The sequence below is a fragment of the Phocoena sinus genome, chromosome 16, assembly GCF_008692025.1.
Source record: "Phocoena sinus isolate mPhoSin1 chromosome 16, mPhoSin1.pri, whole genome shotgun sequence".
Taxonomy (NCBI): domain Eukaryota; kingdom Metazoa; phylum Chordata; class Mammalia; order Artiodactyla; family Phocoenidae; genus Phocoena; species Phocoena sinus.
The window spans coordinates 35,592,523-35,613,654 of record NC_045778.1 but is presented as its reverse complement, the minus strand read 5'-3'; the positions used below and the strand labels follow the sequence as shown (position 1 = coordinate 35,613,654).

The window sequence follows — 21,132 nt, the reverse complement described above, 5'->3', positions numbered from 1 at the left end:
GAAGGCCAGCTCCACTCCCTGCCTACCCACGGAATGAAGGGCCTGCCCTTATTTGTCTAGTTGGTCTAGCACTCCTCTGCAGATGCTAGCGGTGTTTTGCAGTGGTAAACCCGCAGCGTGGCTGGGATGAGGGGAGGCCCCACTGTGCTGCCCTGAAGGGTCTATGGACTCGTAGAGGAGGCAGTGCTGACCATACCTGCGTGTTTGTTATTGGTCTGTTGGCTCCACAGCGGCATGGACGAGACTCCTGGCTCACACCCGTGTGCAGGAGAGTTAGGGCAGCTGCCGTGTGTGTCTGGTGCCGTCTGTTGACTGAAAGAAGGAACACATGAGAGATTACCCACTTCTACACATTCAGAAGAGACCATCGAAGGACAACCAGGCAGGAGATGTGAGTGGAAGGCGTAGGGAGGGCCTTCGTGTTCACTGATCATCCATAGTGAGCTTCTTTCTGGGCTGGATGCTTCACCCCTAATTTCATTTAATTCTCACAGTAACTGTAAGATAGGAGGTGTTTGTCTCAGGTTGGGTCCCCCGAAGCAGACTTTGGGGCAAGAGTGTGTGTGACAATGATTTAGTAAGAAGTGTTCCCAGGGGAATTAAAAAAAAAAAACCTGGCTGGGGAGTGGGAACGTGGAACAGGGAAGTGAAAGCAGCCAGCGAGGGTGCATGAGCGAGGTCGTGTGGGCTAGCCCCGCAGAGGGGATCCGGAAACAGCTGAGCCCACGCTCTGAGCAGTCCCCAGCAGGGAACGGGGCAGCTGGGGTTTGGATGTATGGCACCCTCAGTCCTTGGTGAGGGTGTACATTTTCTCGAATGCTAAGGAATGTTCGGACAGCTGGCCACAGTGCCTGCCATTGGCAATGAACGCATACGGGGAGCCACTGGGCTCCGAATTCCTAATGGGATTTGAGGGGCACCAGGGCAGAGTGTCAATAGTACTGCTGGCCGCCGTGTATGCTGGAACACCCTGTATGCATGGGACTGCCGCTCAGAGAGGTGGAATAGCTCACCCAGGAGCCCTCAGCTAAGCAGAGGCAGACCTGGGATTCGACCGTCCTCTGCTTGCCTGCCCCCTCCTTACCTTGCTGGCTCTGAGATGAAAGGGAGGTCTTGGGGGCCTCCACCTGCCTCAGACATGGCTGGGGAAAGGATGGCACTTAGAAGGGGACACGTCCACTGGGCTGGGAACATTTAGGGCTCTGCCCACGGAGCTGGCAGCTCTCCAGCCATCAGTGGGGAGGGGTGTTCTTGCTAAATCTGCAGTCTCTTCTCCTCACCATCTATCTCAGCTTCTGTGGGAGTTGCACCCTCTGGAAAAGGCTGTAGCCAAGTGCTGTTTATCTCCGTGTGGGGAAAAGAGGCTTAACAAATTAGCTAATTGCTAATTGGTGAGGGGGAAAGTAGGACAGGAAAGTTGGCCAGTTGTCCTGTGGGGTTTTCTGATCAATTCTTTCCATCATTATCTTCCACGCATGAGGATGAGACCAGGTGGGAAGATGCTTAATGTAGCCAGGGCTCGCACCTGCTTCCTGGGCTGTCCTGGCAACTGAGTCAGGTCCTCTGCACTGCTGGCTCCTGCAGGGACACTGGAGGACCTCTCACCTGCACAGGTGCACCAATACCTTCAGATTCACAGAACTATACATTCTGGAGTAGAGTTCTCAGCTCCAGAGGCTAAGAGTCAGGGTTCAGAGCTCTGAAACAACACAGCATGTCAGGCACATGACTATTCCCAGTGAGTTAGGAATCCAAGGAGTGTGGCCCAGGATCTGCATTCTTAAAAGCTCCCTAGGAGGTTCTTACATGCAGCCAGACTTGAGACTCATGGCTGCAGAATGCCAGTGCATGATGGTGTGTTACCCCTCACCTGTGGTCAACCTCCATGTTGATACTTACATACCATATATGGCCCTGCTATCTGCCGTCCATGTAGGCATTTCCACAATGAGATCTTGTTGCTCCTGCGGCAACCCACTCCATCTTGAACTCCTTGGAAAGTCAGGAACTTCTCTTCTATATTGAGTTGATATCTGCTCCCCTGAGTACAGGAGCCTTAGGTGCTAAATCAACTCTCAGAGGTTGCAAAGAGCAATTCCAACCTCTCTTGCACACCTGCACTGTCCCTGGTGACTGTAACTGGCCATCAGTTTTCACTGTCCCATTCTATGACCGCTTCCAGTCTGGAGTGCCCCCTATCATGCAGGGTGGCCCAGTAGTCAACCCCCCAAGGGTAGCACAGACCCCCAGCCCCCTGGGTTACTGGGGCAGGGAGGCTCCTTACCACTATGTGACTCATCTGTTAAGAAGAATGAATCAGATCTCTGTGTACTGAAGAGGAAAGATATTTTTGATACACTAAGTCAGAAATGACAGTGGTAACCTGATGTGTATTTCATGATCCCATTTTAATTAAAACATCTGTCTGATAAGTGTATGTAGATACATACATGCAGGTGTGACTGAAAACTTCTGGAAGGGGCCATTTGGAACAATCTCTGGGGGATGAATTTGGAGGGATACATGGGGTGTTTTCACTACTTCAGTGCATTAAAAAATGGGGCAGGTTTATAGGATAATTTTGAACATTTTAATTTTTCTGTATTTTTCTAAATAAAAAGTGACAAAAATTACATTAAGAAATACCAAAAAAAAGTAAAAATGAAAGAGGACTACAATCTGAGCTCTCTCCCAGGTTCGTAGATGGCCTGGAACAGTGCCTGGCACTCAGCAGTATTTGGCTCGTGCTAACTGTGAGTATTCTTACAGGACAGGCTTGAAAACTACCAGTCCCTCCTCTTTTTCAATCTGTTGGATTTCCAATTTAAAAAGGGAGAGAGCACTCATGAAAACATACGAGAAACAAAATAAGTAACTGGGTCCTATCTGCTTCGCCCTCCTATACTTCATTCATACCTTCAACAACAGTATTCATTTATATATTGAACACCTACTATGTGCTGGTTATAGTGTAAGGTTTTGAGACACAAATGTGACAGCCACAGATGTGGCCCCTGACCTCATGGAGACCCCCACCTTGGTGAAGGAGATAAATAATAAAAAATAAATAAGCTGATAATTATTCAAGTACAGACACGGCAAGTGCTATAAAGAAATAGAACAAAATGCTCTAAGAGAGAATGACGGGGATGGGGGTCACTGCCCCGGAGCAAAAAAGAGCCAGTTCTAGGGTCCTTGATGGGTTCTTTAGAGCTGAAGGCAGCTCAGAGCCCCAGCTGTGAGCTGCCATCTTCCTGGGTGTTGTTGACAAGCTGCTGTAAATCCCTTGTTCCAGATTCCTGATTCTCTAGCCTCAGGCAGCAATGAGACATTCCTCCCTGAGCACCCCTCCAGAAAGGTGTTTGCAGGCATTCTCCAAGAGGAGAGAGGGGAGGGATGTCCCCGCCCGTGGCCCTGTGACGCCTACTGGAACTGGACTGGCGCATGAGAGCTCCGAAGAACAGCAGGAAATCAGATGTCCATGTTCAAATGATGCGTCTCGTAGCTAAGGCAGCCAGAGCTGACCCCAGGGGAACGGCGTGCTTTGTGCGGAAAAAATTTTCCAGGAACAATGTTTATCAAACTCCATCTCGGCAGTCATCCTGTGCGTCTGCCATCTTCTGGCTTGCTTCTGGTCATGTTTTTTTTTTTTTCTCTCTCTCTCTCTCTCTCTCTGCAGGCCGTGGAGACCAACCTGGCTTCCAAGGACAGCCACTGGGTCTTTGTGAATGAGGTAAGAGCCCCAGAATGGTGAGGGGCGTGGCCTGCACTGAGCCCCTGCCCCTTGGGAAAGTGCAGAGTGATCCTTGGTGCTGGAATAGATTCCAGGGCTCCACCGTGCAAGACAACAGGTGAGAGAGATAAACAGAACTTGCCAAGATACTCAGCCGGAGCAGGTGGAAACCAGGGGAAGAGTGGAGATCTGAGTCCAGGAGGAAGTCAAGAGTCCGTGAGAAGTGGCGTCAGGCATTAGATGTACAGGGTGAGGGGAGGTCACCAGTCAGGGGTCAGAGACCGGAGAGGTGAGGGCGGGTTAGAAAATGGGGTGCAGAGGGGGTGGGCAAAGGAATGCAGAGGGGATGGAGGCTGCATTTCCTGCAGGAGGTTGAAGGTATGTGTGTTATGTGACTCTGTGTGAGGGTGTGTATATAAGAGTGCATGGGTGTGAGTGTGTAACTATATATTTGTGAGAGTGTGGATGTGTGTGCATAAGTGTGTGTGTGCATGTCAGTATGTGTATGTGTATAGGAGGTGTGTGTGTGTGTGTGTGTGTGTGTGTGTATGTGTGTGCACACCCCCCGTGCAGCTGGTCAGGGCACGGTTCAGTGGAACCATTTAAAGGGGGTAAATGGGAAATCTCTCCCATGACTGGCCGTTCCACTGGTTTGGGTCCTGGGAGGAATGGGCACAGCAAGGTTTCACTGCAGCCTGGTCTGCTCTCCACCAATTACACCGTAACTTGTCCTGGCCACCTCCACGCTGCAGACATTACACGGGAGTGGCCTGTGATGCCATGCCCTCTGCCCGCACATCCATTCAGGAAGCACCCACCAAGGCAGCCTGGTGACCCTAGCCAGCTATTAACACAGCTGACTCTAGAAAGTGCTTCCTGGCACGGGCTTTCATCAGCCCTGTGGCCTTCCGTTGCTCCTAAATTAACTGATCGATTTCTAATGGCCACATACTAGAAGATGCAAGGTTTATTGTGCAGGTAATTTATGCTTTTATGATGTGTGTTTCTTCATCGGCTCAGTGCTACTATGGCTGAAAGAGCTTGGGGTGGCTGATTTTATAATTTTGCAGGTAGTATCTGACAGTAACTGCTTGCAAGGCCCACTTTTCGAGGTTTGTCCATAAATTCATATCTTATTAGCGCCACGTCTACACGGGCCAGTGGGAGACATGCGAGGTAACTGTCCCTTTCCCTCGGGTTGTGGGTGGTTGTGCTGGTGATTAGGAGAAGGGACATGACAGCCGCCTCCCCTTTCTTCAGAGCCTGACAGAGTCCCCCATGGTCCCTGGGAAGTTTGATCCTCTGGGCTTTGCCATCGTCTTTATAGGTTTCTTTTGTTTTGGAGGAAGGATGCATTCTATGTACCACTTAAGGCAAATATGTAGTGCTGGCTTTATTTTAGGGTGGCTCCTCCAAATTGGATAGCCAGTGTTTCTCTATTGCCAGTCTTCCAAAAGTGCTCTATTTTTACATTTCTAACTTATTTCCTTTTTCCTCCCCTGCATCCCGACCCACTCCCACTCTTGTCTGTCCCTTTTATTCCCTTGCGAGGGCTGGGGTTAACACTAGCCAATGTGAAGTGCCCCCAGGACATTGCCGGGCAGCTGGAACCCAGGACTTACTTAGTGCCACTGGGAGGCATCAGGTGTGGGCACACCTGTCAGAGCCACACTGGAACAGCCTCACCCAAGAGGATGGCTGTGTTCCACCCCAGTCATCAGTGCACCGCACTGTTAGCTGGCACACCAGTCATGTGACTGTCCCTGGGATAAGTGTGTCTTCCTCCAGAAGTGACCCCCCTCTTTCTTGGTTTCCTTTTCTATGGGGAGGCCAAGCACTTGTCAGGGCATTTTGTGTATGTTAACATCCTTATCTTCATCAACAACCCTGTATGTCAGTTATTACCATCCTCATTTTGCAGATGGGAAAAGGGAGGCTCAAGAGGTTAAATCACTTGCTCAAGGTCATACAGCTATTGAATGGTGCATTTGGGATTCCGTATGATGACTGTCTGGTTCCAGAGCCCTTTCCACCAAAGGACACCATCATGCATGTGGCCCTGACAACGATCCTTAACCTATGGTCAGGGTCTAATTCAATAAGGTCAGTCAGTAGGGCTCAGGTGTGCATACTGACAGGGACACTCTTGGGCTGGCCTTGGTGTCAGCTCGTGGACATTCCTGAAGCCTGCGATCTAAAGGTGGGTCCTTTTGTAAAGCTTTGACCCTTAGGCCACAGTGTGGCCTCTGGTTAATGGCTAAGATGTTCTCTAAATTGACTTATCCTTAGGAGCTAGCCATATTCAGAACTGCTGTTTCCTATTACAGCATGGCCCCATTGGGAACAAGTCCTGTTATTCTTATGACAGTTAGACTTCCAGGCTTCATTCAAAGAGCCACAGACAAATATTTTCCCAGTTGCTTTTCCGTTTATCAGATGTGATAGCTAGGAAAAAATAAAATAGGAAAAAAAGAGGAGCAGGCATTTGGTAACTCCAACATTGTCTCCAGAATCCAGCATCTACACCGGGGCCCCATCTTCCCTCTTCCTGAGCTGCTCCCCACTTCGCTGGAGGAAGTTTGGTCCATCAGATGAGCTCAGGTCTGTGCCTCTTCCTAACACGTTTTTCTCCAAGGCGGTCCTCCAACTCCACCCCCTGCTTCCCTCCTTCCTTACAGGCTCTGTCCTCCAGTTTCTCTCTCTGTATTTGACTTTCTTAATATATTTTCCTGGATTCAAGATAAACATTCAAGGGCTCATATTTTTGTTTGCTTTCTTCATGCAGTGGTTTTCTTAATATGTCTACGGTACCCCTTCACCAGTGAATATTGGTGTTGCATGTTACAAGCCTGTTTTATTTGGAGAAGGGGTCATTGGATACAGAGAAAGGTTTGTGAATATGTGAGCCTCACTGACAATTTCTACAGGTCTCTGGGCTCCACTGTGGGGACACTGGCAAGCAGGTGTGCTTTGGGGTGTAAACTCTATTTTTATTGATTGATTAAATTACACGTTAGTTTGGAGGAGGATGGGGGATTCAAAAGAACGTGTGGAAAGCAAATTTAAACATTAGTCAAGGTGGCCACAAGGCCGTGAGTCCCTTGAGGACGTGGTCAGAATCCAGCTCACCACTGAATCCCCAATACCCCATGCAAAGAGTAGATTCTTAAAAAGGTTTGGTTGCAGGCAAGTCAATGTACTTAGGATAGGGTAGAACAAGTTGCTTTGAATAGTACTTCCCAGCCAGCCTCTGAGAAAACACAAAGGCGACAATTAAGATGGGGGGCTCAGGGATGGAGGGGACAGCTCTGGGTCATTCATCGGAAGCTACCAGTTCAGGACCAGTCAGACTTGACTTTGGCTCCCAGAACCTCTTTATCAGCTCGTCTGGAGAGCTTCCTGTCCACGTGGCTCTGGCCCAGTGATGCACAGGTGTCCTTAGTGCTGGGTGGAGTCAGGACGCAGTGGAGAATGCCCTCCCTGAGAGGCTCTGTGTCCAGGCAGGACACATCTGCCTCATAGCCTGGCCTCTTGGGAACTTTTTGGAGGAAATTCTTTTATGGAATATGCCTATCTCTCCAGCCTCTTCCAGAACCATCTGTGAAGGGGACTTGAAGCACTCCATTTGTTACTGGACAGCTCTCATGGTTAGACTAGTTCCTCCAGACATAGAAACAAAAGCAAGCTTTGCTGGAAATGGTTCAAGAAATGCAGAAGCACATCCATAACCCTTGCACTTAGGTTTTGTCAGCAAGTGATGCTCTGAGCTGTGTTCTGTGGCTCAGCAGGGGCCCAGGGGGAGGTGGGCTCTAGGAGGGAGGAGTCGCATCCGGCAGGCCCTCACTCCCTGCCTCCTTGCCAGCCTAGGTCCATGACCCCCACATCCATATCTTTGTTCTCTGAGCTCCAGACCCACGGATCGAGATGCCTTCTGGACTCAGCCACTTGGAAGCCCCATGACCACCTCCAGCTCAGTGCGTCTCTCTCAGAACTCATGATCCTCCCCCTAACCTGGTTCTCACCCAGTGCTCCAATCCCAGGGACCGGTGTCTCCATCCTATTTGTTGGCTCCCTAGCCAATGGAGAAAAGCCCACATCCTGCTCCCTGCCTCAGAACCTGCTCCAGGATGACCCTGTCACACCTTTCCGTGCTTTTTTACTTCTTACCCTCTGCCCACTCTCCCATGGCTCATCCGTGCAAGCAGTGGGTGACTTGTTGTTTCTTCTATTTATTTTCCTCTCCTGGCTCTGGACCTTTGCTAGGATTTTCCTTTGTTCCTGGAATGCCTGTCTCTGACTATCAAGGACTTACCTTTCCTGCAAGAGTTTGCTAGACATTGCCTCTGCCCAAAGGTCTTCCTGGATTTCCCAGTAGGGTTATTCCTTCTCCTGGCGTCCTGTACTCCTCACCCCAGTTATGCTGTGTTGGGGCCTTGATGCATGTGCCTGGCCTCCTGAACAGCCTATAAGTGAGGGCTGGACCTCCTTTCTGTCAAGCTCCCTAGAGCCCCCAGCATGAGGGGCTCACACACACAGGAGGTGCTGGGTTAAGCCTCCTGCTCTGCATCTGCCTCCTGCTTCCTCACCTTGTTTAATTGCCTACATGTAGAGGAAGAGGCATTTATAACCTCCCAATCCTTCAGGAACTCAGAAAGCTGTGATCCTGCTTCATGAGCTACTGCTGTCAGCACCTCATGTTCCATTGCATCTCCTTTTCCTGTGCCTGCATTTCAAGTCCTGTGGGGTATGAGCTCTTCCTCTCGGGCACACAGGCTCCCCTGTGCCCTGGACAGGCCATTGGCAGGTGGTGGAGCAGCCAGGGGGGAGGGCAGGGGAAGCACTGGCCAGGCTTCCTGCAGCAGTCTCCACACTGGGCTCGGGGGAACACATGTTCTGCTAATTCGTAGGTGCTCTGTGGAAAAAGGATTCTGTGATCAAAGAGGGCGGGTAAGTTAAACAGCAAGAAACAGGTATCTCCCGCAGGCGTCTTCCATCTCTAATGCATACTGTGCTTTCCAAGGATGAAGTGGTGCACTCTGACTGCCACATGCATTTGTGTTTCAGACACACTCATGTGCTTTTTCTCTCGACATCTGCTCACCTGTATGCTGGAACAGGTCTTGGGCAGGTGGTGGGCTGCCAGGGTCCATAGCACAGAGTTCAGATTCCTCCACATGGTCTGTGAGGCTGTTCATGAGCTGACTTCAGAGCCCTCTCTGGTCTCAGTTCCTGCCGTTACTTGTCACCTAGAGCTGCTGTGCCTGTATCATCAGACATCTCTGCCACCCCAAGCGTGGGGTCATCCCAGTGTCTGGACCTCTTCATAGCCCCCTCTGCCCAGAGTGTTCTCCTGTTGTTGCCCCTCAGGCCCCGGCCCCGACCTTACCACCTTCACTGGTTTGCCACCAACAAACATTCCATAAGGACCCTCTGGGTACAGACCTTGGCCTGCCCCAGAGGAGACTACTCCCGTCAACAGTCCAGAGAACGTCACTCTAGACTTTCAAACCATCCCTACCCCCAAACACACACTGAGTTAAAGCAAATGAAAATGAGATTAGGCTACACATGCATAATGTAGGGGAGAGAAATGCTAATATACTAATTGAAGAAAACAAGAATAAATAGACCATGATTTGCATGCTGAATCAAATAGCTTTAAGAAATCTCTATTTGTGGCACAGAGGAAGAGAGGGAGGGTAAAGATTTAATCTTTTTTCTTCCTTTCATTTTGAAGATTCCAATTCTGTTCAGATATTAAGTCCCTGTACCATTTACCATCTGCAAATTTCATTTAGCAACACTCCAAAACAATTAACGTTTATTGTAATCGATTCACTTGTTTCTCTCCCCAGCCCCACTGAGGAGTCCTTGAGGACAGGGACCACATCTTAGCCAGCACTGTAGCCCACTGAGAACCCAGAATGAAGAATAGGAGCTGCTGTTTATCAGACATTAGATGGAGCCAGGCACTGTTTTTGAGCATCACTTTTCAAATCTATTTTTGACTTAAAAATTAACCACTTTATTGAGGTTTAATTCGCATACAATAAACACACATATTTAAATGTACAGTTTTTCTTTGCCATATGTATACACCTGTGAAACTGTAACCACAATGAAGATGGTGAACATATACATCTCCCCAACAGTGTCTTCATGCCCCTTTGTAATCCCCACCCCTGTCCTACCTTACCCACTTCCCAGGTAGTCTGTTTCTGGCTCTACAGATTATTTGTATTTTCTAGAGTTTTATGTAAGTGGAATCATAGAGTACATACTCTTCTCTTCTTCTATTTTACTATGGCTGTTTCCCTCCAGATAATTATTTTGAGATTTACCCATATTGCAATATACAACAATAGTTCTTCTTATTGATGAGGCATGTTCAGTTGTATGACTACACCACAATTTGAACATACATTTACCCCTTGATGGGCATTTGGGTTGTTCGAGAGTTTTGGTGATTACAAATAAGGCTGCTATGAACCTTCATATACAAGTCTTTGTATGGACAAAGGCTTTCATTTTTCTTGGGTACACATTTACAAGTGGAATTGCAATGTTGCATGGCAGATGTATGTTGAATTCTTTAAGAAACTTCCAGGTTGTATGGGAATTCCAGTTGTTCCACATCTTCTTCAGTACCTGGTTTGATCAGGGTTTTTGATATTAGCCACTGTAGTGTTGTGTAATGGCACCTCATTATGGTTGTAGTTTTCATTTCCCTAATGACTAACGATACTGAGCATCTTTTCAGGTGTTTCTTTGCCATCTATATCTATAGCTTCCTTGGGGGGGAAGCTGAAATTACTGATTTGAGAACTTTAGTTTTCTTTACTGCTTTAAACTTCCTTTAAGTGATTTAATGGCATCTCCCAAATTTTGATATGCTGTATTTTCATTGTTATTCAGTTCAAAATACTTTCTATATTACCTTTTGATTTCTTCTTTGACCCGTGGGTTGTTTAGATGTGTGTTATAATAGTCTCTAAATATTTGAAGATTTTTCAGGGATCTTTCTCTTATTTTTAATTTAGCTCCATTGTGGTCAGGGACCGTAGTTGAATTACTTGAATTCTTGGATATTACTTGAATCCTCTTAAATTTATTGAGACTTATTTGATAGTCCAATATATTGTCTTTGCTGATAAATTCTTTTTGTGCACTTGCAAAGGATGTGTAATCTGTTGTTGTGAGGAAGGTTCTATAAATGTCAATTGGGTCAGTTTTGTTGATAGTGCTGTTTATGTGTTCTGTATTGTTGATTATATTCTGTCTATTTGTTCTATCAATTATTAAGAGTGGGGTATCAAAATATTCAACTTTACTTTGGAGTTTGCCTACTTCTCCTTGCAGCTTTATCAGTTGTTGCTTAATATATTTTGAAGCTTTGTTACAAGAGGCATAAATGTTTAAGATTTTTATGTCCTGTTGATTATTTGATCTGTTAGCATTACGGAATGACCTTTGTCCCTCTGCTCTGAAATGTCCTCTGCTCTGAAATATACTTTATCTGATATTACTGAAGCTATTGGGGATATATTTTGACTAGTGTTAGCCTAATATAGTTTTTTCCATTCTTTTCCTTTTAACTTATTTGTTTCTTTAAAGTATGTTTCTTGAAGGCCATTCCTACTCGGATCTTGCTATTTTATTCATTATGACACTGCGGGGTTTTTTTTTTTAACATCTTTATTGGACTATAATTGCTTTGCAATGGTGTGTTAGTTTCTGCTTTATAACAAAGTGAATCAGTTATACATATACATATGTCCCCATATCTCTTGACACTACGTTTTAATTAAAGTGCTTCGATAATTTAATATGAGTATTGATATGGTTAGCAGAGGGTGGAGTCCTGGAAGCCAAATTAAGAAATTATTTCAAAGAGGAGGGAGGCTCATTGGTGTCAGATGGTGCTGCCTTGAGGATGTGGTGACCTTGGGGGTGAATGTTGGGAAAGGGTTAGAGGACAAGTTGCCAGGTACTTCAACTTATATCATTCCATTTTACAGATAAGGAAACAGAGGCTCAGAGAAATGGATTGACTTTTCAATATCACTTAGTAAGTGGCAGAATCAGGATTTGAACCTAGGTGTGAGTGACTCAAAATTTAAGAAATATATTCCCTGGACTTCCCTGGTGGCACATTGGTTAGGAATCCGCCTGCCCGGGGGGTGGCTGTGGCTCACCTTGGGGACAAGGACACTGGCAGCAGAAGTTCTGGGAAGTACTCCTTGGCGTGAGCCCTCCCAGAGACTGCCATTAGCCCCACCAAAGAGCCCGGGTAGGCTCCAGTGTTGGGTTGCCTCAGACCAAACAACCAACAGGGAGGGAACCCAGCCCCTCCCATCAGCAGTCAAGTGGATTAAAGTTTTATTAAGTTCTGCCCACCAGATCAACAGCCAGCTCTACCCATCACCAGTCCCTCCCATCAGAAAACTTGCACAAGCCTCTTAGATAGCCTCATCCACCAGAAGGCAGACAGCAGAAGCAAGAAGAACTGCAATCCTGCAGCCTGTGAAACAAAAACCACATTCACAGAAAGGTAGAAAAGATGAAAACGCAGAGGGCTATGTACCAGATGAAGGAACAAGATAAAACCCCAGAAAAACAACTAAATGAAGTGGGGATAGGAAACCTTCCAGAAAAAGAATTCAGAATAATGATAGTGAAGATGATCCAGGACCTCAGAAAAAGAATGAAGGCAAAGATCAAGAAGATGCAAGAAATGTGTAACAAAGACCTAGAAGAATTAAAGAACAAACAAACAGAGATGAACAATACAGTAACTGAAATGAAAAGTGCACTAGAAAGAATCAATAGCAGAATAACTGAGGCAGAAGAACGGATAAGTGACCTGGAAGACAGAATGGTGGAATTCACTGCCATGGAACGGAATAAAGAAAAAAGAATGAAAAGAAATGACAACAGACTAAGAGACCTCTGGGACAACATTAAACGCAACGACATTCGCATTATAGGGGTCCCAGAAGGAGAAGAGAGAGAGAAAGGACCCAAGAAAATATTTGAAGAGATTATAGTCGAAAACTTCCCTAATATGGGAAAGGAAATGGCCACGCAAGTCCAGGAAGCGCAGTGAGTCCCATACAGGATAAACCCAAGGAGAAACACGCCAAGGCACATAGTAATCAAATTGGCAAAAATTAAAGACAAAGAAAAATTATTGAAAGCAGCAAGGGAAAAACGACAACATACAACGGAAGTCCCATAAGGTTAACAGCTGATTTCTCAGCAGAAACTATACAACCAAGAGGGAGTGGCATGATATAATTAAAGTGATGAAAGGGAAGAACCTACAACCAAGATTACTCTACCCAGCAGGGATCTCATTCAGATTCAGTGGAGAAATCAAAAGCTTTACAGACAAGCAAAAGCTAAGAGAATTCAACACCACCAAAGCACCTCTACAACAAATGCTAAAGGAACTTCTCTAAGTGTGAGACACAAGAGAAGAAAAGGACCTACGTAAACAAACCCAGAACGATTAAGAAAATGGTCATAGGAACGTACATATCGATAATTACCTTAAACGTGAATGGACTAAATGCTCCAACCAAAAGACACAGGCTTGCTGAATGGATACAAAAACAAGACCCATATATATGCTGTCTAAAGGGACCCACTTCAGACCTAGGGACACATACAGACGGAAAGTGAGGGGATGGAAAAAGATATTCCATGCAAATGGAAATCAAAAGGAAGCTGGAGTAGCAATACTCATATCAGATAAAATAGACTTTAAAATAAAGAATGTTACAGGAGACAAGGAAGGACACTACATAATGATCAAGGGATCAATCCAAGAAGAAGATATAACAATTATAAATATATATGCACCCAACATAGGAACACCACAATACATAGGGCAACTGCCAACAGCTATAAAACAGGAAATCAACAGTAACACAATAATAGTGGGGGACTTTAACACCTCACTTACACTAATGGACAGATCATCCAAACAGAAAATTAACAAGGAAACACAAGCTTTAAATGACACAATAGACCAGATAACTTTAATTGATATTTATAGGACATTCCATCCAAACACAGCAGATTACACTTTCTTCTCAAGTGTGCACGGAACATCCTCCAGGATAGATCACATCTTGGGTCACAAATCAAGCCTCAGTAAATTTAAGAAAATTGAAATCATATCAAACATCTTTTCTGACCACCATGCTATGAGATTAGAAATGAATTACAGGGAAAAAAACGTAAAGAACACAAACACATGGAGGCTAAACAATACGTTACTAACTAACCAAGAGATCACTGAAGAAATCAAAGAGGAAAGCAAAAAATATCTAGAGACAAATGACAATGAAAACACGACAATCCAAAACCTATGGGATGCAGCAAAAGCATTTCTAAGAAGGAAGTTTATAGCTATACAAGCCTACCTCAAAAAACAAGAAAAATCTCAAGTAAACAATCTAACCTAAAGGAACTAGAGAAAGAAGAAAAAGCAAAACCCAAAGTTAGCAGAAGGAAAGAAATCATAAATATCAGAGCAGAAATAAATGAAATACAAACAAATCAATAGCAAATATCAATAAAACTAAAAGCTGGTTTTTTAAGAAGATAAACAAACTTGATAAACCTTTAGCCAGACTCATCAAGAAAAAAGAGGGAGAAGACTCAAATCAATAAAATTAGAAACGAAAAAGCAGAAGTTAAAGAGACATCGCAGAAATACAAAGCATCCTAAGAGACTACTACAGGCAACTCTATGCCAATAAAACAGACAACCTGGAAGAAATGGAAAAATTCTTAGAAAGGTATAACCTTCCAAGACTGAACCCAGAAGAAACAGAAAATATGAACAGACCAATCACAAGTAATGAATTGAAACTGTGATTAACAATCTTCCAACAAACAAAAGTCCAGGACCAGATTGCTTCACAGGTGAATTCTATGAAACATTTAGAGAAGAGCTAACACCCATCCTTCTCAAACTCTTCTAAAAAATTGCAGAGGAAGGAACACTCCCAAACACATTCTACGAGGCCACCATCACCCTGATACCAAAGCCAGACAAACATACCACAAAAAAAGAAAATTACAGGCCAATATCACTGATGAATATAGATGCAAGAATCCTCAACAAAATACTAGCAAACAGAATCCAAAATCACATTAAAAGGATCATACACCATGATCAAATGGGATATATCCCTGGGAGGCAAGGATTCTTCAATATATGCAAATCAATCAATGTGATACACCATATTAACAAATTGAAGAATAAAAACCATATATGATCATCTCAGTAGTTGCATAAAAAGCTTTTGACAAATTCAACACCCATTTATGATAAAAACTCTCCAGAAAGTGGGCATAGAGGGAAACTACCTCAATATAATGAAGGCCATGTACGACAAACCTACAGCAAACATCATTCTCAATGGTGAAAAACTGAAAACATTTCCTCTAAGATCAGGAACAACACAAGGATGTCCACTCTCACCACTATTATTCAGCATAGTTTTGGAGGTAGTAGCCATGGCAATCAGAGAAGAAAAAGAAGTACAAATTGGAAAACAAGAAGTAAAGCTGTCACTGTTTGCAGATGACATGATACTATACATAGAGAATCCTAAAGATGCCACCACAAAACTACTGGAGCTAATCAATGAATTTGGTAAAGTTGCAGGATACAAAATTAATGCACAGAAATCTCTTGCATTCCTATACACTAACGATGAAAAATCTGAAAGAGAAACTAAGGAAACACTCCCATTTACCATTGCAACAAAAATAATAAAATACCTAGGAATAAACCTACCTAGGAAGACAAAAGACCTGTATGCAGAAAACTATAAGACACTGATGAAAGAAATTAACGATGATACCAGCAAATGGAGAGATATACCATGTTCTTGGATTGGAAGAATCAATGCTGTCAAAATGACTATACTACCCAAAGCAATCTACCGATTCAATGCAATTCCTATCAAAATTACCAATGGAATTTTTTACAGAATTAGAACAAAAAATCTTAAAATTTGTTTGGAGACACAAAAGACCCTGAATAGCCAAAACAATCTTGAGGGAAAATAACGGACCTGGCAGAATCAGGCTCCTTGACTTAAGACTATACTATAAAGCTACAGTAATCAAGACAATATGGTACTGGCACAAAAACAGAAATATAGATCAATGGAACAAGATAGAAATCCCAGAGATAAACCCACACACCTATGCTCTAATAATCTATGACAAAGGAGCCAAGGATATACAATGGAGAAAACAGTCTCTTTAATAAATGGTGCTGGGAAAACTGGACAGCTACATTTAAAAGAATGAAATTAGGACACTCCCTAACACCATACACAAAAATAAACTCAAAATGGATTCAAGACCTAAATGTAAGACTCTTAGAGGAAAACATAGGAAGAACAGTCTTTGACATAAATCACAGCAGATCTTTTTGATCCACCTCCTAGAGTAATGGAAATAAAACAAAAATAAACAATTGGGACCTACTGAAACTTAAAAGCTTTTGCACAGCAAAGGAAACCATAAACAAGACCAAAAGACAACCCTCAGAATTGGAGAAAATATTTGCAAACGAATCAACGGACAAAGGATTAGTCTCCAAAATATATAAACAGCTCATGCAGCTCAATATTAAAAAAACAACTCAATCCAAAAATGGGCAGAAGACCTAAATAGACGTTTCTCCAAAGAAGACATATAGCTGGCCAAGAAGCACGTGAAAAGCTGCTCAACATCACTAATTATTAGAGAAATGCAAATCAAAACTACAATGAGGTATCACCTCACACCAGTTAGAATGGGCATCATCAGAAAATCTACAAACAATAAATGCTGGAGAGGGTGTGGAGAAAAGGGAACCCTCTTGCACTGTTGGTGGGAATGTAAATTGATACAGCCATTATGGAGAACAGTATGGATCTTCCTTAAGAAACTAAAAATAGAATTATCATATGACCCAGCAATCCCACTACTGGGCATACACCCTGAGAAAACCATAATTCAAAAAGACACATGCACCGCAATGTTCATTGCAGCACTGTTTACACTAGCCAGGTCATGGAAGCAACCTAAATTCCCATCGACAGACGAATGGATAAAGAAGATGTGGTACATATATACAATAGAATATTACTCAGCCATAAAAAGGAACAAAATTGGGGCATTTGTTGAGCCGTGGAGGGATCTAGAGACTGTCATGCAGAGTGATGTAAGTCAGAAAGAGAAAAGCAAATATCGTATATTAACGAGTGTATGTGGAACCTAGAAAAATGGTACAAATGAACTGGTTTGCAGGGCAGAAGTTGAGACACAGATGTAGAGAACAAACGTATGGACATCAAGTGGGGAAAGCCACGGGGGGTGGGGATGGTGGTGTGATGAACTGGGCGATTGGAACTGGCATGTATACACTGATGTGTGTAAAACTGTTGACTGATAATAACCTGCTGTATAAAAAGTAAATAAAATAAAATTCAAAAATTAAAACAAAAACCAAATAAATTAAAAAAAAAAGAATCCGCCTGCCAGTGCAGGGGACACAGGTTCAAGCCCTGGTCTGGGAAGATACCACATGCCACAGAGCAACTAAGCCCATGTGCCACAACTACTGAGCCTGCGCTCCAGAGCCTGCGAGCCACAACTAGTGAAGCCCACGTGCCTAGAGCCCATGCTCTGCAACAAGAGAAGCCACTGCAACAAAGAGTAGCTCCCCCTCACCGCAACTAGAGAAAGCCCGTGAGCAGCAATGAAGACCCAAAGCAGCCAAAAATAAAAACAGAAATAAATAGATAAATAAATTTATATAAAGAAAAGAAATATATTCCCTATGCCACACTGCCCCTCTCTTACCTTTCCTCTTCACACTCAGCACTAATTAAATGCTAAATACATGACTGAATTCCAGCAATATTTGACTTTTTAAAAATAATCTGGAAGTAGTAATATAATCTTGTGTGGAAAGTCTTATTACAAAATTTTTATTATTTATTATTAAATTTCTTCCCTTTATGTTATTTTCCATATCAGCACCTTATTTTTATTTTTAAATTTTATTTATTTATATTTTTTTTGCGGTACGCGGGCCTCTCACTGTTGTGGCCTCTCCCGTTGCGGAGCACAGACTCCGGACGTGCAGGCTCAGCGGTCATGGTTCACAGGCCCAGCCACTCCATGGCATGTGGGATCTTCCCGGACCGGGGCACGAACCCATGTACCCTGCATCGGCAGGCGGACTCTCAACCACTGTGCCACCAGGGAAGCCCAGCACCTTATTTTTAAAATGTCCAATGGGACTTCGCTGGTGGTGCAGTGGTTAAGAATCCGCCTGCCAAGGCAAGGGACGCGGGTTCGAGCCCTGGTCCGGGAAGATCCCACATGCCGCGGAGCACCTGAGCCTGGGCACCACAACTACTGAGCCTGCACCGTAGAGCCCACGAGCCACAACTACAGAGCCCGCGTGCCGTGACTACTGAAACCCGCGCGCCTAGAACCCCTGCTCCGCAACAAGAGAAGCCACTGCAGTGGGAAGCCCGCACACCACAACGAAGAGTAGCCCCCTCTCTCCGCAACTAGAGAAAGCCCGCGCACAGCAACGAAGACCCAGTGCAGCCAAAAAAAAATTTTTTAATTAAAATAAATTTAAAAAATAAAATAAAATTTCCTATGGAAAAGATGAAAGAATCCTGGAAAAGCCCACACAGATAAGTTAATGCATGTCACATGAGTAGTATCTGAAAGGAGCAAACCATGTTTACTAGAAATGTACTTCTGTTTGTTAATCAGAATATATCTATTTTCCTTTCTCAGCCCAAAAGGAATCTATGAGAGTTAACACTTATGGTTACAGATAGATGAAGAAATTTTTGTTGTGTAATATCATTCTTCAGCCCTTTTCAAAGCCCCATGTGGGGGTACTTGGGGCTACACAGATAGTGCCTTTGGAGAGCAGTATTGAGAAAGCAGCGAGGTACCATTGTGTTTTAGATCAACCTTTGGGAACACACCATGGATAGGACTTGACTCTGGGCAAATTGTTTTACTTCCTTCCTTGAACTTTATTCTCCTCATGTACTCAATAGAGTTTGTGATAAACACCTCATGGGAAATTTATGAGGACTAAATGTGATAACTCACCAGAAATGACCCTTCACAGGGTCTGGCATAGAGCAGGAACTCTTAAAAGATAGCTCTTCTTATTAACATTCAGCTAATGTTCTGTAGGCAAGTTTGTTTTGGGAACTTAATCAAGGAAGCATCCAGATTTAAGGACTTGATAACAGGTCAATGCATGTCATTATGAGGAGTGCAGGGGGTTGGGGACATAGCTTGGTTCATCACCTGGAAGAACTTGAATTGCAGCATTTATAACTGTGTTTTAGCTTGCTTGGACCCTAGTTCTCCCTATCTCTGTCTTTCAAACTCCTAGGCATCCTTTAAGACTCAGCTCAAATTACCCTCTCCCTACTTTGCAATACCTATTGATTTCTTCCGTAAGCTTTCCTTCTTCCAATACCCCAGAGAACTCAGGCTGTGATTCTTCAGTGGTCCTTAACTTCTTCCTCTGTGTCCTATTTCCCTTCCTGGATCTGTAACTCTTGACCATCTATCATTCATTTAGCATCCATATACCAAACACCCATGAGGCACTGTGGGTGCTTATGAGAATTAGAGAGATATGCTCCTCACCTTCAGAGAGCTTATATTATCATGGGTAGGAAGTGTGTGCCTGGATTACTAAACTACAGCTATGCAATGATTCTAGGAGCCACTCCAGATCCTCTGCAATTTGCAAGCAAGTTAACTCCCTGCAGACAGAACGGCTCAGCCAGACCCCATTGCTGTGGAATCAGACTCCATGTTTTAGACGTGAGTCAATTGTTTCCAACAAGTATATTGTTATTTTGCAGAGTTTTGACAGAAGAATGCTTGGGAAAGGGAGTGCTGACACTTAGGGAGTTATAAAAATAGCTTTAATTACCACTTGCATTAAATATATCTGAAAACTAAAGGTTAGCGTCTCTACCTTTCTGCATTCCTATCCATCTGTCTTCCCACAAATGGATTCTGGTGGATTCGGATGAACTCGTTGCTTGTGCCAGAAAGACCCTATTATCTGTGCCTTCTACCCTGTTATTACACCTCCTTTGCCAGGCTGGATAATCATCAGGCACCACACAGAGAGGTGAGAAGCAAGCGTGTGTGTACACACACACACACACACACACACACACACACACACACACACCACACACACACATACACACACACACACACATATGCAAAGACAGGGCTGCTGCTTTCATGTGCAGCTCCTGTAGGAGCTCCCAGGAAGAGTCCTTTCAAAACTGGAACATGAAAGCAGAAATGGAGGCAGGAGAAAATTCAAGCCGCCAGAGCTTCTTGTGAGGTGTCTTAAATTATGTGTGAGGGCTCATAGAGACAGTAGACTCAGCTTTGGTTCTTTTTACTGCTGTCTCAAACCAGAGGGTACGTGCACTGAGGCAGCATGTGTCTTAGAGCTGGTTGAAGAATCCAAAGTGAGTATTGTGCAGTTTTAGAAAGGGGAGGGAACCCTTTAATTGTCAGTGATCAGAACTGTGACGTAGTTTCCTACAGCCTTGGAGACTGGCTTGTCAGTTACCATGGCAATGAGAGACTGAGGACCAGATGCTGCCTCCATCGTGTCTGGCACTACTCCTGGCCAGGTGTAGAGTTGGCCTCCTGGTCAAGAATTGCTGAGGAGCCCACCTTGTGAGGCCAGGGAGTTCTAAACAACCTCCTCCATACCCTCAGATCTCTGCTTGTTTGCTGTGGGGCATTGCAAAAACAGTGAGCCAGGTGGTTTGTCCTCAGAAGCAAGGAGACTCACATTGTTGAGTACCTACTGTGTGCCAGGCCCTGCCTTGGATGCTTTATAGACAAAACAAATGACATCTGCCCATGAATTCCCATTTAAAGAGATTGCAAGAAATTTGAAGCCATTATAAAAGGATAGCTTCCTCCTTGTCCTCAGGAAGTTGTGTAAAGGTCCCTGGGTTTTACACTGTCAAGGTCAATCATAGAAAGATCTCCGTGGACACTCAGAGAACTTGGAAGTTCCAGTTCACTTGCTTAGGGATGGTGATTTTTTTTCTGAGCCTGAGACACCCCATGCTTGGGACCGAGCCTTCCTAAATGGCCACCAGCCATTTCTCTCTAATATCTCATCCTGCGACTAATGTGGATCAGGGATGGGTAGACCACAAGCCTTCTGTCACCTCTGTGTCTACTGGAAGCTTCCTGGCTCAGGCCACTTTGACCACGTCCACTCTGAAGCCACAGAGGGCTTTCCAGCCAGCCATCATTGTCAGTTCACCTGTAGTGAAAGAAAA

General features: G+C 44.4%; 1 protein-coding gene across 2 annotated transcripts in view; it reads left to right on the top strand.

Annotated features, from left to right (window-relative positions):
- GRID1 (glutamate ionotropic receptor delta type subunit 1) overlaps positions 1-21,132 on the top strand; it is a 671,539-nt gene that overhangs the window by 405,070 nt on the left and 245,337 nt on the right. For both annotated transcript variants that reach the window (XM_032609306.1, XM_032609307.1), the window contains exon 5: positions 3,680-3,733. In XM_032609306.1, the coding sequence (XP_032465197.1) occupies positions 3,680-3,733 (54 nt within the window). The remainder of the gene's footprint in view (positions 1-3,679; positions 3,734-21,132) is intronic.